Below are 25,418 nucleotides of genomic sequence, written 5' to 3'. Positions count from 1 at the left end.
TAGAAGGAGGCGGAACCATAAGGGAGGTAGTAGGCAGCTGGGGGAGAGGGCAGAGTGAAACTGGGATAGGGGAAGGGGCGGGGGGGGGGGGAAGGGAATTACCGGAAGTTGGAGAATTCAATTTTCATACAAAGGGACTGGAGACTACCTAGACGGTATGTGAGGTGTTGCTCCTCCAACCTGAGTTTAGCCTCATCATGGCAGTAGAGGAGGCCATGTATGGACATATCCGAATGGGAATGTGAAGCAGAGTTGCAAGTGGGTGGGAACCAGGAAATCCTGTCTGTTGTGGCGGACGAAGCGGAGGTGCTCAATGAAGCGGTCCCCCAATCTGCGTTGGGTATCACCGATGTAGAGGAGGCCGCACCAGGAGCACCGGATGCAAAAGATGATCCCAATGGACTCACAAGTGAAGTGTTGCCTCACCTGGAAGAACTGTTTGGGGCCCTGAATGGTAGTGGTGGCAACCATGGCTGCATTTCTCATGGCTCTCTTCTGTTGTCTTCTGGTTGTTCTTTCCATCTCCAGAATATGAACCCCGTCCCTACACAGCTGTCGCCAAGTGGTATGGTCAGCAGCAACCTCCCCCAGGTCCTCGGGTCTGATCTTGCACTTCCTTAAAGCATTCTTCATGTGATTTTTATAGCGCTTCTTCAGCCTTCCAGCTGAGCACATGCGTGCACGTCTGCGTGTGAGAGAGTGAGTGTGCGAGAGAAAGAGAGAGCGCGAGCGTGAGAGAGCGCGTGAGAGACGGAGAGCGAGCGCGCACGAGGGAGGGAGGGTGCCAGAGGGAGGGAGAGAGAGTGAGTGAGTTAGTGTGTAAGTAAGTCTAGGCCAAAACATTTCTCACCAGCACTTGAGTGAGATTCTGTGCATTTATGCATTCCAAAAATACACTGTAGTTCCTGAGTTACAACATTGCCTCTTTTGATCCCAGGCTATATTCCTTATATCAGCTTACACAAAAAGAAACAACTGATTCAGGTTTAATCAAATTGATAAATACATGGACATACACAAAATCTAGCTGAATTGTGAGTGTGATATATAAAAACTTGAAGTTAATTTGTGTTGACATTGTTGAACTTTGTCAAATTATAAGACGGCAGCTAACTTGTAGAACAAGTTCCTTTTTAAATACGACAAAAGATTGCTAAATTAAAAGCATTTTCATTATATACTTCTCGGCTAATCCCTCAATTTTTTGAGAATTTTCCCCTTAAGCCTCAACTCACGGTCACATGTTTATATTATCATTCTGCTGCAGGGTCCCTGGTGTAGCTTTGAAAAATCAGAATAACGTACAAAGCTGATGGATGTATACAGTATCAGGAATTGTTAAAAGCATATAACTGAATAGAGAGACTATACAGTATTCCAACTATAATTTATGTCAAGACTGCAGAGCATGGAAATCAAGTGGAAGTAATAATTAATTCCACTAAAAGGCCCAAGGATTCTGGTGACAACTTCAATGCCAGCTTAAAAGGCTGTCATGAGAACCCTCGTGATTACTGCTCTGGAAACCTGTGTTCACAATGCCTTGAGAATAGAGCATCATTTTCACTTGCCATCCTTGCAACAGTTTGTAGATTTTTAGTAAATGATCTTTGCATCAGCATTTGGTTTCAACCCAGGCAAGACTGCTAGATTCCAAAATACCACAAAGAACAAACCTTATTAAAAGAAAAGAACATTATTCTTCCAAAGTTTAAAAATACTCACCCTCTTCATTTCTCCACTCCGCACTCTCGTTTTCTTCATCTGTATCATCTTTTCTTGGCAATACTGAACACTTTGTTGGCAAATCATCCTCCAGTGCATTTGCATCACAATCTGCAGCATCAGTCACACTCTCATCTTCCACAATATGCAATTTATCTTCATCATCCGTGTCGGAACTTGCTTCAACAACATTATTATAATTGGTAACTGCAAAATAAATAAAACAATTGTTCAACTTTTGACTTGTCAGACATCCCAAAATGTACTAATGGTTATCCTGTGTTTAAACATTCCTGAAGAAGTGGTAGAGGCAGGCACTCAATACTGACAGTTTGTAATACTTAAGTGGACATTTGAAACCAATGCTGCATATGGGTATGGGCCAAGTACTGGCAAATGGAGTTAGCATGATCAGCAAAGAAATATTGAGCCAAAGGGCCTATTTTGATTATGTATAACTACAGTTTTAAAAACAGAAAATGCTCCCAAAGCTCAACAAGTCAGGCAACATCTGTGGAGAGAGAAACAGAGCTGAAGTCAGCTGAACACTGACTGTCAGAATTGTTGAAGCATTTCCTTGCAACAGAAAGAATAAATTGTTACTAAAATTTGAATTCAAGTTTTACTGCTGGTACTAATCGGGTTGCATTCCTAAAATATTCATTTTATTCAATAAGAGTACTATAGATATTCTGAAGTATTATAAGTGTAGGTGGCACAAATGAGAAAGATTCTAATCTGGCTGAGCTCACAAACTGACATTGTTTAATAAAAAAAATGTTGATGGACTGCTGGTTTGGAAATGGAAAAATAAGAGAACGATAAAGCATAGTTAAATCAGAAAGCAACTGCATGTAGCAAAAGCCTACAGTTCTAACAATAATTTCAGAACTACATAACTATTTTGAGACTTCACATAGAAATAGCACTTCAAATCATTATGAACAAATTGCCATGTCAAGAAACAAATGCACCAAAAGAAATGCTGATAAGAGAAACCTGAATGCGATAGAAGAGACCTTCTGATCATTGGTAAGTAGTTTGAGCTGGCTGATCTCACACTATTTGGGTTGATGGTCCTCTACCAATGTCAAGCCTGGCAAAATCTCCCAACTGGCAGTAGGTCCTCTGCTGCCTGCAAAGTTGCGATGCATGGCTGGCACGGCCATCTTAAAGAACTCAGCTGCATACTGCGGTCCCTGGTTATTGGGGGAGGACAAATTGAGAGATTGGCAGGTAATTGCAGGTGGATGCTACTGGTCATTGAAAGAGCTTCCAATTGAGAAAAAATATTACATGTATAAAGGCAACACTGTTGCCGTGCTTTAGAAAAGTATGTCCTATTGGTTACAGTGAAAGATACTTGGAATTAATAGAGTCAGAAGCTGTAATATACACTGAACTGCAGATTAAGAGTCCCATAGAGCATATGAAAAGCTGCAAATGCTTTTAGGCTCTATTAATGGAATAAATATTAAAAAGGATTAGTAAAGAGAAAAGAGCATCAACTTTACAAAAAGAATTGTAAATGAAGAAGGAAGCTCGAAAGAATGCAATTTCTAGACAAGTTAAGAGTGCCCTATTGAGCCAGAATCTTAACTTTAATGGTCAACTTAAAACATTTAGAAATAATAATAAACAGATAGAAGAGTGTGGTTCTAAAATCAAGTCTTTTAGTAACAATAAGATTCATTCCACATTTACATGTGTGTGAGGCTGAGCCAACTGAACAAGCACTCAAGGTGATTTCTGAGGACTTGCTCCCCTTTGAAATATGCACTCTGCGAGGAAACAAACCTGGGTGCATTTTACAAATTAGCGAAATCATGTAAATAATATTAAAATTAATGTTTTAAGCACTTCTCAAAGCAAATAGTAAATAATTCACCATTTGCCTCCTGATCTCCGAGCATGGATTCCCATTTCAAACTAATGGAGGTCACTAATTATTTATCAGATCTTCCTGGATCGGATCTGCCAGTATAGGATAACAAGCTAGAACTTTGCTATTGAACTCTGTCAAAGCAGAGTAACAGATCCAATAATGCAAAGTCAAGAGATTCGCTGGATTTGCAACTCCGCATCCTATTCTCACAGCAGCTCGGCACAAGTCCAAGTCCAGGACTTAAGGCGGGGCTGGGGCACAGTGGCTGACTGAATACCAGCAGATCTTTTGGAACAGGCAGTGATGTTTGTTAATATGAAATATCCTCATTGTTGGGTTTGAAGGCAAATGTTAAATCATGGGCCAGGTTAAATGTCAAATACATAATCCGGGCATCACGAGATTTTAAATGAACTTCAGCTAGACAGTGATTAATACACACAAGAGATTCTGCAGATGCTGTAAATCCAACACACACACACACACACACACACACACACACACACAAAATGCTGGATGAACTCAGCAGGTCAGGCAGCATCTATGGGGATGAATAAATAGTTAGTGTTTCAGGCCGAGACCCGTTATGGGGTCTGGAAAGGAATAGGGAAGGTCAATACATTATCTATATTTATATAGCAATTTTTTTACCGACAATACCTGCTTCAATGCTACACATTTGAAAGTGGTGGTTTATTTGAGCAAAATGCAATTAAAGAGGTCCAATTAGTCCCACTGCACCGCTATAAATTCAACTGGGCACTTCTGATTGGAAATTGAGTTTAAAATGTTGCTGGAAGGAATTAGCTCATCCAAAACATGTTGGTTAATTTCATTTACGCACAGCCAGGTTTTTGCTGCACTTAACTACTTGGACTGCAGCTGCACAAAATTGTAGAGTTTTGATAAATGATTACCAACGTGACTACTATAACCTCCGCCAATTCCTTCAGCACCCTGGGATGCATCCCATCAGGACCAGGGGACTTATCTACCTTCAGGCCCTCTAGTTTGCTCATCACTATCTCTTTAGTGACAGTGATTTTATCAGCCATGATCTTATTAAATGGCAGGGCAGGCTCGATGGACCAGATGGTCTACTCCTGCTCCTGTTCCTTATGTTCTTAAGTCCCAAACCTGGCACCAGGTACTCAACTCAGACAAGTCTCTTTAAAATTATTTACCAACTACTCTTCTTCAGCCCCTTCAAAATCAACACTGTCCTCTCCCACCACAAATCATCTAATCTTACCCCAGTGGGCTTCCCATGATCACTGAAGTAACACTTCATAAAACGATTACACTCTCACCTAACGATGAGGATGGCCTAGAGAGAGATGGTGAAAGAGCTTGAGGCCTGATGCCAAGCAAATAACCTCTTTCTCAGTGTCAACAAGACAAACAAGATGGTTTCAGGAGAACTCGCACCCCTTTTTTTTTACATCAGTGGCACAGCAGTGGAAACTGCAAGCAGTTTCAAACTCCTAGGACTGCACATCTTGCACAACCTCTCATGGTTCCAGAACATATCCTACATAATCAAGAAAGCTTATCAATGCCTCTACTTTCCAAGGAGTCAGAAAAGGACAGGACTGTGCACATCAATACTCACGACCTTTTATAGCTGTGCCCTAGAGAGCATCCTAATAGGCTGCATCACTGCATGATCATGGGAACTGCACTGCAGTAGACAGAAAGGCTCTACAATGGGTAGCCAAAACTGTCCAACCCATCACCAGAACCAACCATACCACCAAGGATATATATATCAAAAGGCGCCAGAGAAGAACTAGTAACATCATGAAGGATCCTGCTCATGGACTTCTTGCCCCACTCCCGTTAAGGAGGACGATATGTAGCATCCACCAGACCACCACACTCAAAAACAGTAAATGTTACTTCTGCACCCAGACAGAAGTTTTGTAATTCAAATACTATTGCATTATGTAAGTGTTGTTTCTTTTCATTTGACAACACAACATTTTCCCCAAGCAGTCAAGCCAACCAAACATCTCCACCCATTAACCCACCACTCCACCACTGCTTTATCATTTCCTGTCAGTCACCTTAAGTTAACACTCCTGTGCCTAGCATCATTTTATGGACATACAATCAACTCATATAAACTATCACAAATATTTATATTTACTGTGTTATTACTATTGTGTACTTTGTCTTATTGTGTGTTTTTTGTGTTGCATCAAAACTGGAGTAGCAAATAATTTGTGCTTCTTTATGCTTGAGTACTGGAAATGGGTATGACTCTAAACTGCAACTGGTGATGAGGCTCTAATTGGGGACTTTCAGAGCTTTGGGGAAAGTGGAGTTACCCCTTAAGTCATTCATTGCTCCCAGGGCTGCCCTGACCCAGAACAGTAGCATCTGCAAGGGCTCCTGCTCAGGATATGAGCGAAGGCCAACGGCAGATCCGGCAGGTTCAGTAATTGAACTTATGACGGAGAAGGCAGATGAGCTACGACCTCAAATGTCAACGGCTATAGTACAGACAGATGAACATTTGGGAAGAGAAATAGCAATTTCTTTAGTTCACCCAACAGTAGGCAATAGCAAACTACCGTTGCTACTTGCTAAGAAAACCATGGTCAAACTCACAAAATGTATCACACAACAACAGTGTCAAGAGGATCTTCAAGACAACTCTGAAGATGTTTCGCTCGGTAGGGTTGATTCTGACCAGCAGGGGATCCCCGACCGTCATCAAGCTACTGCTCATAAAATCCAAGTAACACAAAAGAAAATTATTGTAAGAACCCTATATCAATTAGACAATGTGATAAATGAAATGTAAAGACTAAAGATTAGCATCACGGGAATTAGCGAAGTTCATTGGATAGGTGCTGGAACATGTCAGATTAGAAATAAAACACTAGTTTATTCTTGTGAAACATCCCATACTAATGGAGTAGGAATTCTTATGGATGAAAACATGGCAAAAAGTGTTTTAGGACATTGGGCAATATCAGAAAGAGTGCTCCTTGTTAGATTCAGAGGACAACCATTTGATTTAGCAATTATACAGGTATATGCACCAATAACAGATGGAACAAATGAGGATATAGATAAATTCTATGAACAGCTTGAACAAGCAAAGAATGAATGCAAATCTCAAGATATTGTTATTGTCATGGGAGATCTAAATGCTAAAGTAGGACAAGGTGCTGATGGAAATACCATAGGAAAATTTGGACTAGGGGAAAGAAATGAAAGAGGTGAGAAATGGGTAGAATGATGCAAGATGAATATCAGGTCATTATGAATACCTACTTTAAAAACCATCTAAGACGCTTGTGGACCTGGAAAAGTCCAGGTGATAACATTAGAAATCAAATTGGCTTTATTACTATAAACCAAAGATTTAGAAACTCAGTGACCCAATGCAAAACATATCCAGGTGCAGAATGTAATAGTGACCATAACCCATAACCCCATAGTATGTCATGTAAAAGTAAAACTTAAAAAAACTAAAGCAAAAACCTGAACAATCCCTTGACTACTTGCAATTAATTAAAGAAGAAAACTCAAGACAAAAATTTACAATTGAAGTAAGGAATAGATTTCAAAGTCTAGCAATAGAATCTGTTGAAGATAATAGTAATCATGTAGAAATGAAATTTAACTCTCTAAAGATACCTTGGTAGAATCAGCAAAGACAGTGATTCCTAAAAAAGAAAAAAAGCACAAAGAATAAATGGATGACTAATGGAAGAAAGGAGATGGAAGAAAGGAGATGGAAGAAAGCAAATCCTACAGAATATGTCCTTAGATAAAAAAGTTAAAAGCTTATGTCAAAAATCCAAAGAAGAATGGTTAAACCAGGATTGTTAGCAAATAGAAAGAATCCCTATTACTAATCCAAAAAGGTTACATCAACAAATCAAGAATATCACTGGTAAAAAGCTCCTCTGTTCTTCAGGTGGATGTTTGAAAGCAAAGGACGGTACCATTATCATGGAAAAAGATGAGATTATGAACAGATGGACTGAGTATATTCAGGAATTGTTTGAAGACGATCGAGGCGAAAAACCAGAAATTAATAAAAACATTGAAGGTCCAAGTATTTTAAAATCTGAAGTTCATAATGCAATAAATAAGATGAAAAAAGGAAAGGCAGCAGGTCCTGATGAATTAGTAATAGAACAAATTATCGCCCTTGAAGATTATGGAATTGAAAAACTTACTGATTTAATCAATGACATTTATGAGACTGGAATAATACCAGAAGAGAAGGAAAATAATCAGTATTTATCACTCTTCCTAAGAAACCTGGAGCAATAGAATGTGAATTACATAGGACCATAAGTTTAATGAGTTGTATCACCAAGATACTTGTAAGAATTTTGATGACAAGAGCTAAAAGTAAGATACAAGCTGAAAGAGGCAAAGAACAATGTGGTTTTGTGAAAGACAAAAAGGTACAAGAAACACAATATTGATGTTAAGGATACTGTCAGAACGAGCTATTCAAGTGCAAAAAGATTTGTTTGTTTTATCGACTACAGAAAAGCATTTGATAAAGTGAAGCACAATAAGTTATTTGAAATATTACAGAAAACTCTAGATCTAGATTCGAAAGACCTCCGCCTAATCAGAAATCTGTACTGGGAACAAACTGCCGCTGTAAGAATAGATGGAGAAATGAGTCAGTTTACGAAAATCAAGAGAGGCATTAGACAAGGGTATGTTTTCTCCCTTGATTTATTTAATGAGTACAGTGAAACAATATTACAAAAAATAAGAGACATCTTGGGAATCAAAGTTGGCAGTGAAAACATCAATAATTTCAGATATGCAGATGACACTGTGTTAATTGCAAGTACGGAGGAAGAACTACAAAACAATTGATATAATTGTTGAAAAAAGTGCAAAAATGGGTCTATCTATCAATTGCAAAAAGACAGAATGTATGGTGATATCCAAAAAGAAGGAGAATCCTATCTGCAGGCTGAGAATAATCGGGGAAGACATAAAACAGGTACAGAACTTCTGCTACTTAGGAAGCTGGGTGACATCAGATGGCAGGTGCGACTTCGACATCAAGAGAAGAATAGGGATGGCAAAAGACACCTTTACGAGAATGAAGAGTATACTGACCAATACTAATCTAGGCATGACAACTCGCCTCAGAGTACTGAAATGTTACATTTATCCAGTTATGTTATATGGCTCAGAATGTTGGACAATATCTAATAACATGAGGAAACGAATTGTAGCAGCAGAGATATGGTTTTTGAGGAGGATGCAAAGAATATCATGGACGAAACAAATATCCAACGAGGATGTCATGAACAGAGCAAACACAAAAAGAGAAATAATGTATGAGATCATGAAATGGCAACGTAACTTCATTGGACATGTGATTAGCAAAGAGGAGTTAGAATTCACGATAATTATGGGAAAGATTGAAGGGAAGAAAGCAAGAGGAAGACAAAGACAAATGATGATAGAGACAGTAGCCAGAGAACTGGAAATGAATACCAATGAGTTGATCCACTTGACCCGAAACAGGAGTGTGTGGGCCACGGCAGTCAAAGCTCAAACTGGGCACGGCACCTGATGATGATGATGATGATGATGATGATGATGACAACGACTGCAAAATGACAGTAACAATCTTGAATCTTCAGTCCCCAGCCAAGTGTAAGACACAACAATCCTTAAACAATATCTCCTAATTCACTGAATACCTTTTAACCCCAATCTCTACTACCACTGCAGTTTGCCAGTCTTCCTATCCTTTCCCCAGTCCTCTTTCCTGTAGCTGCCACCAGACCAAAACCTAGAACGGCTTAATTTCTCTGTGCTCTCTTCATTGTTGAAGCAAATAAAAGAGAAAATCTTTCAAGACCAGATGCCATGAACCTTTCTGTATTCCCAATAACTGGACACTAGCAAAATTGATGCTACCTGTTGTACAACAAACACCTCAACACTCTACTGAATGCAGAGGATATCCTAAGCAAATACAATTGATAATTTTAATGGCTTAAGCTTAACACATCAAACCAAAACACAATGTTAACTGAAACTTTTCACTGAATTCAATGAAATGTGCACATTACAGGTAAGTGCATGTGTATCATTTCCTGATACTCTTCATTAATATTCACAATTTCTAAAGTTGATGTAATCCTGCACCCAGACAGCAGTTTTGTAATTTAAATATTATTGCATTATGTAAGTGTTGCTTCTTTTCGTTTGACAACACAATGTTTTCCTTCAAATGACATCAAGATATGCACTGCTAATGGATGCAGAACTAAATGTGAAAACAGGATACTGTTTTGAAAGTTTAAAATCAAAGAACCTTAAAAAAATCTATTTAAATACTAGAAGCACAGCAGTTAATTAATGCCTAATTAAGTGCTTTGCCCTTGCATGTTAAACAGAATCGTTTAAGGCTTATTTATTGACTGTAAGATTGTAGCAAGTGCTTTCTCTTGTTCATTTCTTGCAAAAGTGCATTCCCACAAATTGTTTTATCTTCAGCCTTGATGTAAAAGAATTTAAACACAATATTTTGAAGGGAAATAAAGAAAATTGTGCCATGGCTCCAGCTGAACAAAAATAACTCACCCAGACTTCTTGGATTTTGTGGTTGTCAAACCTCGCAACTACAGTATATCCAACTTCGGACTGTGAAGTTACAACAACTTCCCACATTTAGAAATGAATCTGCCTGATTGGGATATACAAATGCATCCTTTATTTTGGGGGAGATTTAGGTAATAACAGGAAGAACCCAAAGTAAAGAGAAGTTAATTTTTTTTTAATCTTATAGGTTTTACTTTGAACTTTTTTGTCAATATGTGTTTTTTTTTGAGTAGTTTTTGAATATTTGCAAAAGCTTTAAATTATTTCAGAACGTGAATAGTTCAGCCAAACTGGTGGTGCATGCCCTGGTTTTATGCAGCCTGAACTTCTGGTTGCTCCCTTGCACTTTCATGCAGTGCCATTAATTGCTTGAGGATGTCATTTTCTGACAAGATTACATACCCAACTATTTCAAATCATTCACCAACAGACAAGGAAGATCATCGCCACAGATAAACTTCCAACCTGCGATTCATACTCAAGTGAAAGTCTTCAGCTTTTTTAAAAATCAAAACTCTCCATTCACAGGACACAGATCTCGCCGACAGTGCCAACACTGACTTAATCGCTAAATGACTGAACTGAATCAGTTAAGAGTCATAGGCCAAGGTGGGAAAGGATGGGAGGGTTTCTTTCTCAGAACGGCATTACTGAGCCAGATAAGTTTTTAAATAACAAGCTAGTCACTTCATGTATTTCTTTACTGAATCTACTGTTCTTTAAATTCCAGCTTTATTTTGATGACTGCTGTAGAGAGCTTGAGTTACAAGCAGAGCCTAAATAGATAAGGTCTGTTTTCCTTGGAGCAAAGGTAGCTAGGAGATGACATGATTGAGGCATACTAAATTAAATAGGCATAGATGGGTAAATAGCCATAGTATATTTACTCAATGTAAGGGTTCCTAATACTTGAGGGCAAATCTTGAATCTTGAATCTTGAGGGCAAATTCTTCACACAGAATAGTTGGTCATGTGAGCTGCTTGAGGTGGTGGTGGTGGTGGCAAGAACATAACATTTAAGAGACATCTGGACAGATACCTAACAGAACAAGGAGGACTATGGAATTAATACAGATAAGTGTAATACGAGGTGTTGCTTCTCAAACTAGTGACCTTGTTCCATCTCGGTAGCCTCCAACCTGATGGCATGAATATCGATTTCTCTAACAGTAATTTTTCATCTCCCCTTCCTTTTTCCATTCCTCACCCTGGCTCCCCTCGTACCTATTCTCTTCTCCTCACCTGCCTATCACCTCCCCCCCAGCCCTTCCTCCTTCCCTTTCTCCAACGGTCAGATTCCTACTGCTCCAGCCCTTTAACCTTTTCCACCTATCATCTCCCAGCTTCATCCCCTCTCCTAACCCTCTTCACTTCTAGCTTCACCTTCCAGTTTGTAATCCTTCCACTTCCTTCACCCTTCTTTCCAGTCCTGATGAAGGGTCAACTGTTTTTTCATTTCCATAGATGCTGCCTGAACTGCTGAGTGCCTCCAGCATTTGTATGTATTACTTTGGATTTCCAGCATCTGCAGAATCTTGCGGTTCTCTGTTTGGCACGGTGCTATTTGAATTTATGCCTCCAGATTAACAGACCCAGAGCTCTGACTGCTGGCCCAAATAACTTATTCATTACATTACTGAAACAGTTTTTGTTTCTGTAATTGCTCTTAAACTTGCATATAAATATGCCCTCAAACAATGAAGCATCTTGTACAGAATAGAGCAATGGCGAACTCATCATTAAATTTACAGTCAGATTTTCACAGGTTCATTAACATAATATAAAGATTAAATAGCTTGACAATCATCTTTTAAAAAACACTCAGACCACACCTGGTTTTGTAATAGAGTCAAAGAACACTACATCACAGAAACAGGCCCTTCAGTTTGTCTGGTCTGTGCAGAATCATTTAATCTGCTTAATCCCATTGACACGCATCTAGACTGTAGCCCTCCATACCCCTCCCATCCATGTACCTATCTAAATTTCTCTTAAATGTTAAAGCGAACCCACATCTACCACTTGCCCTGGCAACTCATTCCACACTCTCACCAGTGAAGAAGTTTCCTCTCATGTTCCCCTTAAATATTTCAACTTTTAACCTTAACCCATGACCTTCAGTTGTAGTCTCACCCAACCTCAGTGGAAAAGCCTGCTTGCACTTACCCCATCTATAGACCTCATAATTTTGTATACCTCTATCAAATCCGCCCTCAATCTTACGCCTTCTAAGAAATAAAGCCCTAACCTAATCAACTTTTCCCTATAACTCATGCCCTCCAGTCCTGGCAACATACTAGATTTTCTCTGCACTCTTTCAATCTTATCTACAATCTTTCCTGCAGGTAGGTAACCACATTGCCTCACCAAAATCCTTAATAATTTCAACATAACATCTCAACACAGTGTTTTATGAAGGCCAATGTATCAAGGATTTCTTTATGACATTATCTAGCTGTGATACTACCTTCAAGGACTTACGGATCTGTATTCTCAGATACATCACACTCCTCATTGCCTACCACTCAACTTGGTCTGTCCTCCCAAAGTGCAACATCTCACACCTGCCATCTGCTATTTTTCAGCCTATTTTTCCCAGCAGGTCAAAATCCCAATGCAAGCTTTGATACATTTCCTCACTTTTCACTAGACTCCCATCGTGGTGTCACCCTCAAATTTGCTGATCCAGTTAACCACATATTCATCCATATTGTTGATATAGATGACAAACAACAACAGACCCAGCACCACTCCTTGCAGCGCACCACTAGACACAGGCTTCCAGTCAGAGAAGCAACCATCTACTACCATTCTCTGGCTTCTCCGACAAAGCCAATGTCTAATCCAGTTTAGTACCTCATCTTGAATACCAAGCAACTGAACCTTCATGACCAACTTCCCATGTGAGAACTTGTCAAGGGCCTTGCTAAAGTTCATGTAGGCAACATCCACTGCCTTGCCTTCATTAATTTTACTGGTAACTTCCTCAAAAAAATAGTAAGATTGGTTAGACACCAACTGCCATGCACAAAGCCATGATGACGATCCCTTTTCAGTCCCTGTCTATTCAAATATGGTCCCTTAGAATGCCTTGCAATAACTTGCCCATTTCTGATGTCAGCCTCACCAGCCTATAATTTCCAATCTTATTTTTAGAACTTTTCTGAAACACAGAACATTAGCTATCCTCGAATCCTCAACACCTCACCTGTGACCAAGGACATTTTAAATTATCTCTGATAGGGCCCCTGCAATTTCTGCACTAGCCTCCCACAGGGTCCAAGGGAACACCTTGTCAGGCTCTAAGAACTGCCAAGAGCTATTCAACTCTACACATCTTGGTAAAGACAAGAATCAATAGAAAGTGTACAGAGGAGATTTATAAAGTGGTTGTCAGGATCAGAACACTTTGGCTATAAGCAACGGTTATATTCTTCAGAACACAGAAGGCAAAGGAAAGATATAAAATGATGAGAGTCCAGTTACAAGATCACAGAATCAAACATCAGGGGATGGGGGAGGGAGAAAAAGAGAATAATGAGGAAAAGTATAATCCTATAGGATGGCAGAGGCTGAAACCCTTACCAAATTTAAAATGTACTAAACATATACTTAAAAGAGTTGTGATGTGAAGAGCCATGGACCTCGTGTGGATAGCATATTTAGGAGAGTGGTTATCTTTCAACCAGTATCGACATAGTGGATTAAAATAGCAGTCCACAGAAATTTCACTGAAAATATACTGTCAGCATAGAGAAATGAGAAAAAGAAAACTAACTCTCCACTTGTGCAAAACAGGATTATGGTTAGTAATTAAGTAAAAGAACTAATGGATCAATTCAAAATGTTATGGAAAGCAACTTAAAATACTACCACAAACTAAATATGGGGCAATGCTACTTCCCAATATTTCTAAAGGATGGGAGAAGAGAAACTTTACTAGTACAATATTGGGGAAAAAAATGTGGATTTAAAGAAGAGTTCATTTTTAAAAAAATATTGAATAAACTACCTACAACCATATTACGATCATCTAAGTTCAGCTCAATTAAACAGTTAGTGAACTGTATTACTATCCAACTAGCTTCAAGTAGACAGTATTTATTTCAACCTTGAAACTGGGAATCATAAATGGTAACAAGACAGCATTTGCTGCACTTGAGAAATTTCCTGATTAATGACTATAGGTTACACAGATGCACATACTTAGTACAATTGTACAGGACCTTTTCCCTGACTTAGAAAACAGTGACTATAATGTTTATTGGCAAGTCACCAAAATGTTTCAAAGGACTTGACAACAATCAGTCATCTTTAAAGAAATACTTCCAGTATTTTAAAGTACTGATGTCCCAAGCGTCAAATAGATTGCGAAGTTACCTCACTTCTTGTAATTTCTTTGTACTAGTACACAAAACAAATTTTACATCTATTAGCTTTTAAACAAGAATAAAGATACATTAGGGAGGGGGAGGGGGAGGAGGAGGTTAGAAGGAAATGTGAGCATGGCACTAATAGGATTGCTCCTCTGGAAGCCAGTATTTGAGGGTCAGCAACTTTAAATTCCTCAGTGGTGTTATTTCAGAGGATGTATCCTGGGCCCAGCACATAAGGAATTAGGAAGAAAGCACGGCAGCACCTCTACTTCTTTAGAAGTTTGTGAAGATTCAGCATGACATCTAAAACTTTGACAAACCTCTATGGATGTGTAATTGAGAGTATATTGACTGGCTGCATCACAGCCTGGTATGGAAACACCAATGCCCTTGAACGGAAAATTCTACAGAAAGTAGTGGATATTGCCCAGTCTATTACAGTTAACGCTCTCCCCAACACTGAACACAGCTACACGAAATATTGTCACAGCAAAGCAGCATCCAACATCAGCTACTACATAGGTCATGCTCCCTTCTCGCTGCTGTCATCAGGAAGATGGTACAGGTGCCTCACACTACCAAGTTCAGGAACAGTTATTACTCTCAACCATCAGGCTCTTGAGCCAGAGGATAAGTTCTCTCAACTTATCTTGCGCCATTACTGAACCTATGGACTCCATTTCAAGGATTCATCATTTCATGTTCTTGATATTTATTGCTTATTTGTTCATTATTATTGTTTGTATCCCTTTTTTTAAAACTTGCAGAGTCTGCTGTCTTTTGCACATGGCTGAATGCCCAAATTGATGTGGACTTTCATTGACTCTGTTAGTTATTATTCGATTGTATATTTATTATGCCTGCAAGAAAATGAATCTCAGGGACATACATGTACATTAATAAATGTACTTTACTTTACAGACCCAAGGAGCTAAATGGTTCCTTTCTATGGGTGTTTTAAGTATAGGATATGTTAGATAAATTCATTCAGGAAAAAAAAAGGAAAAACACTGGGAGTCAGTTAAGAAGGCATGGAGCGTGGCAAGAGCCAGCAGAATGTGGAAAAGTAGATTACAAAGATACAAAATGAATTAGATGTGATGGATTTTGGAAAGAGGGGGACAAGCATGTTGTTTTTCGGAGCACAGGTTTAAGTTATTCCAAAATGACAGTCAACCTCTCAATATCTTTAAATGTAATTTTCATTATTTTTGAGCTGAAATGCATCTTAAAGTGTTTATTCAGGATTAAAGAACAAATGTCTGTAACAAACTGACATAATAGATTAGATTAGATTGCAAATAACATGCTTTCCAGCTCCCCAAAAACTCAAGAATGTGTTAGATTGCTCTTCACTTTGTAGGATAGATGCAACATCACTCTAAGCAGGGGTTCCCAATCTGGGGTTCACAGCCCCCTCACTTAATGGTATTGGTCCATGGCATAAAAAAGATTCAGAACCCCTGCTCTAAAGGTTAAAGCCCATTTATAACAAGGAGCTACAATTCATTAAAAATGGATGCACAGTGCAGGATAATCCATGGTATACACAGTTTTAACTTGTCATGGTTACTTAACCTGTACTTCCTAAATCCACAGCCACAAGAGCAGGTGCAAGAGAATTCCACCAATACCAAGCTCCTCTCCAATTCTCTCCAAGCCATTCTGACCTGCACATATATTATATATTGTTGCTTTATTATCAAGTCAAAATCCGGGAAAAAGTCACCATTATCAAAACATCTTTATAAAGATTGCAATGGATAAGAAATACGTTTTGGCACATCCTTCTCCAGCCACTGGGGATGGACAGAAAAAAATTATTTTAGTAAAAAGAAAAATAATACAAATACATTGCGATCTAAGATAACCAGAGCAAGGACATGATAAAAAAGAATCAAAAAAAGAATCAATGCTCATGAGATTTCAAAAAAACCCTCAATTTAATCCACCTTGAAGCACATAATAGTGTAGGGACATGATTGAAGTAGGTGGTAAAGCAAAGTGCAGGGAGTTCATATGGAGCATAATCATTAGTATAAATTATTTTGACAGAACATGCAATTTCTAGGTATATAAACGTAGGTTTTGCATGCACATGCAAAAAGGTCTGGCTTTTTTGAGCAATAAGCTATTTCCAATAAATAAACAAATCAGAGAATGCTGGAGATATGGAATTGGTCAGGTTTGGAAAGGAGAAAAAGTTGATGTTCATAAACTTCAATTACATGCAAGTTTTGATGAAAGATCTCAAACAAAAAGGCAAATACTTTTGCTCCACATATGCTGGTAGATCTGCTGACTATCTCTAACAATGTCTATTTTATTTCAGGTTTTCAACACATGCATTTTTTTTAACGTAAAGCACTTGGAATGGTGAAGACTCTTGAGTGAATTAATGCTCCCAAACCTCATGGAAGATTTCTCTACATTTTCTTAACTAAAGAATTGACAGACTATCTGCTGCTGGAGAGCAGAATGGCAGTGGCTGTAACATTTTAGGAAGTACATAATGGCATTCAAAATGAACATGAAAACAGAAAAAATAGATAACATTTCAATTTGTTTGGAAATAACATTACCACCAAGCATATTAGTTACTTTACTGGCAAAGACAACAGGATCTAAAGATGAAAAACTACACACTGGAAAAGATCACCATTGCGTTCTGGACTTGCAGACTAGCAGTACCAAAGATGAAAAAAGATCATTACAATGATTTCTATATTATTAACAGAAAAGTCTTGAAAGAGCACAGTGCTAATTTTTTTTTAAGTGTTGGGATTGGGATTTAAAGGAAAAGGTCTTTACAATTAACACATTGATGAAGGAAGAGCAGCAGATGTAGTGTATATGGACTTCAGCAAGGCATTTGATAAGGCACTCCATGCAAAGCTTATTGAGAAAGTAAGGAGGCATGGGATGCAAGGGGACATTGCTTTGTGGATCCAGAACTGGCTTGCCCACAGAAGGCAAAGAGTGGTTGTAGATGGGTCATATTCTGCATGGAGGTCGGTCACCAGTGGTGTGCCTCAGGAATCTGTTCTGGGACCCTTACTCTTCGTGACTTTTATAAATGACCTGGATGAGGAAGTGGAGGGATGGTTTAGTAAGTTTGCTAATGACACAAAGGCTGGAGGTGCTGTGGACAGTATGGAGGGCTGTCAGAAATTACAGCGGGACATTGATAGGATGCAAAACTGGGCTGAGAAGTGGCAGATGGAGTTCAACCCAGATAAGTGTGAAGTGGTTCATTTTGGTAGGTCAAATATGATGGCAGAATATAGTATTAATGGTAAGACTCTTGGCAGTGTGGAGGATCAGAGGGATCTTGGGGTGCGAGTCCATAGGACACTCAAAGCAGCTGTACAGGTTGACTCTGTGGTTAAGAAGGCGTATGGTGTATTGGCCTTCATCAATTGTGGAATTGAATTTAGGAGCCAAGAGATAATGGTGCAGCTATATAGGACCCTGGTCAGACCCCAATTGGAGTACTGTGTTCAGTTCTGGTCGCCTCACTACAAGAAGGATGTGGAAGCCATAGAAAGGGTGCAGAGGAGATTTACAAGGATGTTGCCTGGATTGGGGAGTATGCCTTATGAGAATGGGTTGAGTGAGCATGGCCTTTTCTCATTGGAGCGACGGAGGATGAGAGGTGACCTGATAGAGGTGTATAAAATGATGAGAGGCATTGATCATGTGGATAGTCAGAGGCTTTTCCCCCAGAGTTGAAATGGTTGCCACAAGAGGACACAGGTTTAGGGAGCTGGGGAGTAGTTACAGAGGAGATGTCAGGAGTAAGTTTTTTTACTCAGAGAGGTGAGTGCATGGAATGGGCTACCGGCAATGGCGGTGGAGGTGGATACGATAGGGTCTTTTAAGAGACTTTTAGATAGGTACATGGAGCTTAGTAAAATAGAGGGCTAAAGGTAAGCCTAGTAATTTCTAAGGTAGGGACATGTTTGGCACAACTCTGTGGGCCGAAGGGCCTATATTGTGCTGCAGGTTTTCTATGTTTCTAATTAGGCAAATATTCCAGGTAATTAGAGATCAAACCAAGTTTTGTGTTATTCAGAAAAACAGCAAAAGATTCAGTGATAATATTGTGCAAGTTGAATTTATTTCAGTATGGAAGAATTTCTTTAAAAAGACAACAGAAGTTAAATTCAGGCGACTCTTGTCAAGACGGTCTAAGTTGGGCATTGTGAAACCAACCATTGAGAAATGAGAACTATTACTGAAGATTATACAACAGAGATAAAATACATTAATTGAGACGAGAGTAAATGGTAAAAACATTTACCATTTAATGGAAAAATAGAGGGTTATGGGTAAGCCTAGTAATCTCTAAGGTAGGGACATGTTTAGCACAATTTTGTGGGCCGAAGGGCCTATATAGTGCTGTAGGTTTTCTATGTTTCTATTACAATTAAAATAAAGAGATATTTATTATAACATTATTTGCAATATTTGGAGGGTAGCAAAGTCAACGAACCACAACTGATCTAAAAAACTCGTAAAAATTATGTTTCCCAGTTATAACGCACAATATTAGACTACAAGACATAGGAGCAGAATTAGGCCATTTGGCCAATTGAGTCCACTCCACCACACATTCATGGCTGATTTATTAACCTTCTCAACCTCATTCTTGTGCCTTTTACCCATAACCTTTGACACCCTTACTAATCAAGAAGCTATGAACCTCCACAGCCATCTGCAGCAATGAACGCCAGAGATTCATCACCCTCTTGCTAAATAAATTCCTCATCTCTGTTCTAAAGGGATGTCCCCCTATTCTGAGGCTGTGCTCTCTGACCTTACGCTCTCCTACTATTGGAAACATCCTCCGTACATCCATTCTATCTAGACCTTTCAGTATTCGGTAGGGTTCAGTAAGATCCTCCCTGATTTTTCTAAACACCAGCGAGTACAGGCCCAGAGCCATTAAATGCTTCCCATACATTAACCCTTCCAATCATGGGATAATTCTCTTGAACCTTCTCTGGACCTTATCCAATGACAGCACATCCTTTCTGAGACAGCGTCCAAAACTGCTCACAGTACTCAAATGTTTTCCGACCAAATGCCTTAAAAAGCCTCTTCCGAAGTAAAGACTGACAGCAAAATACTTATTCAGTTAATATCATTTCTTTGTCCCACATTACTATCTCTCCAGTTTCATTTTCCAGCAGTTGGATGTCCACTCTTGCATCTCTTTTGTTCTTTATACATCTGAGAAAACTTTTGGTACACTTTATCTACTATTGGCTAGCTTCACTTTATATTTCATCTTTTTTTCCTGTAGTGTTTTAAATGCCTTCTGTTGGTTTAAAAAAGTTACCCTAGCTTCTAGATCCCCACTTATTTTTGCAAAATTGTAGGCTCTCTTTTGCCTGGGCCAGTTGCCTCAAGCTGCTTCTTCTTTGGGATTAACTGATCCTGTATCTTACGAGTTATACTCAGAAACTCCAGCCATCGCTGCTCTACTGTCATTCCTGCTAGTGTCTTCTTCTAATGAGCCTTGGCCAGCAACTTTCTTATGCCTCTAAGAGTTCTCTTTACTCCACTGTAATACTGATACACCCGATTTCAGCTTCTGCTTCGCAAACTGCAGGGGTGAATTCTATTATATTTATGATCACTGTCTCCTAAGGGTTCCTTTACCATAAGCTCCCTAATTTTGCTGCAGCAATGACATTATTTGCACCTGCAAATGCAAAATCTCCTGTAAATGCACATATAGGTAATTTATAAATCAGAGCCACACATAAGCACATTACTTGATCAAAATGCCATCCAGACTACACAGTTATGGCCTTGGAAAAGATCAATAACACTAGTTCAGATACTGAAACAGAATCTGGTTTAGCTTTCTTTTCGTACAACCCTAAATGCGATTAAAATAGTTAGATTTCTCCATTAGCTGAAAACAAACCATAAATATCCACTAAAACTCTCCCAGGTGGTAAATCAGCAGCATCATATTCATGTTGCTAAATGTACAGTCTGATTTCTGTTTAACCTTATGAAATTCTGGATGGGCAAAAATGAAGAGTTAATAAGTATTCCTCTGTATGTGGATATATAACACCAAGTCAGTACTTCAGCATTTTATATAACTTAAATACTATTTATGTCATTTCAGTATCATTGACAAGGAATACGTCTAAAACTGATCTTTTAGTTCAAGTCCTGAAGAAGGATATCAGCACGAAACATCAACTGTTTCTTCATTTCCATAGATCCTACCTGACCTGTTGAGTTCCTCCAACATTTTGTGCATGCTGCTTTTACTTAAAAGATCCCTCTGAAATCCTTTGAAGGATAGATGCAATTTAATGCCGACAAAATATACATTTACAAAATTCAGCTGGAAAGCTCTCTCTGCAGGAGTAATGGAATTACTCAACTCAGTATTGGACTTCTATGCCTAGAACTTAGAAATATCAGTCAAAAAAGTTAAAAAGCCTGAAAATAAATAAAGTGTGCTACATCAAAGCTAATTACAATTCACCTGATCAACTTCAAAAATAACAACAAATGTCTGAGCAGATGAATGAGTAATGAAAATAGTGGAACTGCATTCCCAGGGCTGAAATCGTTTACACGAGAGGGCACAGTTTTAAGGTACTTGGAAGCAGGTACAGAGGAGATGTCAGGGGCAAGTTTGTTCGTTTTTTTTTAAAAACGCAGAGGGTGGTGAGTGCATGGAATGGGCTGCCGGCGACGGTGGTGGAGGCAGATACGAATAGGTGTTTTAAGGGACTCCTGGAGAGGTACATGGAGCTTAGAAAAATAGAGGGCTATGAGTAACCCTAGGTAATATCTAAAATAAGTACATGCTTGGCACAGCATTATGGGCCAAAGGACCTGTATTGTGCTGTAGGTTTTTTATGTTTCTATGTCAGTCCACACACAAAAGAAACAAAGGATCTTTATGCAATACATTAACGTTTAGATTTCAGACACAACTGTGAGGCAACACATTTCTAAAGTAATATTTTATGTCAGCATAAGATGTTGGTAAGCAAAAATCATAGCAAATTTTGATGAAATCATTAAGTCATCTAAGTAGTTAAGGATTTACATGAAATTCATTTAATGAATAATCCACAATGACATTTCAGTGTCAAATTCAGAAATAATGAATGTAAAAAGTAAAAACAAGCCATTGAATGTAGACACTGATCCAAGTTAAGAAACAATACAATTTCTTCCACTATCAAAGCAAATTTATGGATATGATTAGATTACACATACGTATATGATCTTGCAGTGCTGCTCAGTGCTGTCTGTATATATGCTGAAGACCAAAATACTTGAACCCACTTGCTCATAACATCATAGAAATACCATAAGACCATAAGACAAAGGAGCAGAAGTAGGCCATTCGGCCCATCGAGTCTGCTCCGCCATTTTATCATGAGCTGATCCATTTTATCCTATTTAGTCCCACTGCCCCGCCTTCTCACCATAACCTTTGATGCCCTGGCTACTCAGATACCTATCAATCTCTGCCTTAAATACACCCAATGACTTGGCCTCCACTGCTGCCCGTGGCAACAAATTCCATAGATTCACCACCCTCTGACTAAAAAAATTTCTTCACATTTCTGTTCTGAAAGGGCGCCCTTCAATCCTGAAGTCATGCCCTCTCGTACTAGACTCCCCCATCATGGGAAACAACTTTGCCACATCCACTCTGTTCATGCCTTTTAACATTCGAAATGTTTCCATGAGGTCTCCCCTCATTCTTCTAAACTCCAAGGAATACAGTCCAAGAGCGGACAAACGTTCCTCATATGTTAACGCTCTCATTCCCGGAATCATTCTAGTGAATCTTCTCTGTACCCTCTCCAACGTCAGCACATCCTTTCTTAAATAAGGAGACCAAAACTGCCCACAGTACTCCAAGTGAGGTCTCACCAGCGCCTTATAGAGCCTCAACATCACATCCCTGTTCCTATACTCTATTCCTCTAGAAATGAATGCCAACATTGCATTCGCCTTCTTCACTACTGACTCAACCTGGAGGTTAACTTTAAGGGAATCCTGTACGAGGACTCCCAAGTCCTTTCACCATATGGGCTACAACAGTTCAAGGAGGAAGCTAGCAACCATCTTATCAGGTGAGGCAAGTGGGATGGGCAATGATTGCCATTCTTACCAGACAAGATTCAAATGGAAAAACCAAAACTGATCAAAGGATCAATTTTCAATTGCAAGTATTTCAATACTATATTTTAGGCCAGTAATAATACGACAGCTAATTAAACTTTTTCATTGGAATGTTAATCTAAAGAGAAAACTATAATTAAACTTTTCAGTCAATTGTTAATTAGCAGTTTACACCCAACTTAATAGCAACCATTTCATCATGACTGAATGACATAATAAATTCTTATCATTCAAGTGAAAATTAATGTTATCACTCTGGCAGGAAGCGATCGTTACAGAGAGCTGAAAATAGGGGGGAATGAAAGATGGCTTGGTGGTAGGATCCCAATGGAGATGGTGGAAGTTACAGAGAATTATGTGCAGACACAGAAGTTGGTGGAGTGCTAGGTGAGGACAAAAGGAACCCTAACCCTGGTGGGGAGACAGGTGGATGGGATGAGGGCAGACATGCATGAATCAGAAACAAGAGTCAGAATCAGGTTTATTATCACCAGCATGTGACGTGAAATTTGTCAACTTAGCAGCAGCAGTTCAATGCAATACATAATCTAGCAGAGAGAAATAATAATAACAAATAAACAAGTAAATCAATTGCATATATTGAATAGATTTTAAAAATGTGCAAAAACAGAAATACTGTATATTAAAAAAAAAGTGAGGTAGTGTCCAAAGATTCAATGTCCATTTAGGAATTGGATGACAGAGGGGAAGAAGCTGTTTCTAAACCGCTGAGTGTATGCCTTTAGGCTTCTGTACCTCCTACTTGATGGTAAAAGTGAGAAAAGGGCACGCCCTGGGTACTGGAGGTCCTCAATAATGGACGCTGCCTTTCTGAGACACTGCTCCCTAAAGATGTCCTGGGTACATTGTAGGCGAGTACCCAAGATGGAGCTGACTAGATTTACAATCTTCTGCAGCTTCTTTTGGTCCTGTGCAGTAGCCCTCCATACCAGACAGTGATGCAGCCTGTCAGAATGCTCTCCATGGTATAACTATAGAAGTTTTTGAGTGTATTTGTTGACATGCTAAATCTCTTCAAACTCCTAATAAAATATAGCAGCTGTCTTGCCTTCTTTATAACTACATCGATATGTTGGGACCAGGTTAGATCCTCAGAGATCGCGACACTCAGGAATTTGAAGCTGCTCACTCTCTCCACTTCTGATCCCTCAGAGGATTGGTATGTGTTCCTTCGCCTTACCCTTCCTGAAGTCCATGAAATGGAAGAGCTACAGGTGAGGGCAGCTTTGAAGGTGGAGGAAGGGAAGCCCCTTTCTTTGAAGGAGAACACTTCCTTAGTTCTGGAATGAGAAGCCTCATCCTGACAGTAGAAGTGACAGAGAAAGAGGAACTGAAAGAATGGGGTGGCATTTTGAGGAATTGAGAGAAGTAGATGGCTCCCTACGCAACTCCCTTGTCCATTCATCCCTCCCCACCAATCACCTTCTTGGTACTTATCCTTGCAAGTAGAACAAGTGCAACACCTGCCCCTATACCTCCTCCCTCACTACCATTGAGGGCCCCAAATAGTCCTTCCAGGTGGGACGACACTTCACCTGTGAGTCTGTTGAGGTCACCTTCTGTATCCGGTGCTCCCAGTGTGGCCTCCTTTATAATCGGTGAGACACAATGTAGATTGAGAATTCACTTTGCTGAATACGTATGTTCCATGCACCAGAAAAAGCGGGATCTCCCAGTGGCCACACATTTTAATTCTACTTCCCATTCCGATATGTCAGTCCATGGCCTTCTCTACTGCTGTGATGAGGCCACACTCAAGTTGGAGGAGCAACACCTTATATTCCATCTAGGTAGCCTCCAACCTGAAGGCATGAATTTCGATTTCTCAAACTTCAGGTAATTCTACCCCCACCCCCACCATTCCCCATTCCCATTGCCCTCTCTCAACTTACCCCCTTACCTGTCCATCAGCTCCCTCTGGTGCTCCTCCCCCTTCCATTTTTTCCATGGCCTCTGTCCTCTTATCAGATTCTCCCTTCTCTAGCCCTTTATCTCTCTCACCAATTGACTTCCCAGCTCTTTACTTCAACTGTCCCCCTCTCCCGGTTCCATCTATCACCTACTACCTTGTACTTCTTCCTCCCCTCCCCCCCACCTTCTTACTCTGACTTCTCATCTTTTTTTCTCCAGCCCTGATGAAGGTCTCAGCCTAAAATATCGACTGTTTACTCTTTTCCATAGATACTGCCTGGCCTGCTGAGTTCCTCCAGCATTTTGTGTGTTGCTTGGATTTCCACCTTCTGCAGATTTTCTCTTGTTTAAGAAGAGGGATTTGAAAGGGTGAACAAAAGGGAGATATCCTGGGTCAACTCAGAGTGGAAAAGGGACATAGGGATTAGGTTATCTGAAATTAGAACATTTAATGTTCATACTATTGGGCTGTACGCTTCTCGGCTTTCCACTAGCTTACGTTTGGGTTGACTGTGGCATATGAAAATGCAGAGAACAGACATGGGATTAACACGCAACCGAAATCTCAAGATGGTCATTTAACTTTTTTGGGTGGACATACTGGAAAGGGAATGTTACATTTGAAGAGGTGACAAAGACAAAGAACTTTGGAACAAACTTCATTGCAAGGTCATAAATTTTTTAAAAAGCACTGCAATTCCCACAAC

The 25,418-nt window shown here is 39.4% G+C and overlaps 1 protein-coding gene across 4 annotated transcripts in view; it reads right to left on the bottom strand.

Moving 5' to 3' along the window:
- zeb1b (zinc finger E-box binding homeobox 1b) overlaps window positions 1-25,418 on the bottom strand; it is a 160,977-nt gene that overhangs the window by 53,079 nt on the left and 82,480 nt on the right. For all 4 annotated transcript variants that reach the window (XM_063044337.1, XM_063044334.1, XM_063044335.1 and 1 more), the window contains exon 2: window positions 1,726-1,932. Coding sequence is in view for 3 of the 4 variants with exons in the window: in XM_063044334.1 (XP_062900404.1) it covers window positions 1,726-1,932 (207 nt within the window). In the remaining variant the exon portion in view is untranslated. The remainder of the gene's footprint in view (window positions 1-1,725; window positions 1,933-25,418) is intronic.

This window comes from Mobula hypostoma, chromosome 3 (genome assembly GCF_963921235.1).
Source record: "Mobula hypostoma chromosome 3, sMobHyp1.1, whole genome shotgun sequence".
NCBI classification, from domain to species: domain Eukaryota; kingdom Metazoa; phylum Chordata; class Chondrichthyes; order Myliobatiformes; family Myliobatidae; genus Mobula; species Mobula hypostoma.
Note: the sequence above shows the minus strand (reverse complement) of the source record. Positions and strands in the feature narration are given on the sequence as shown.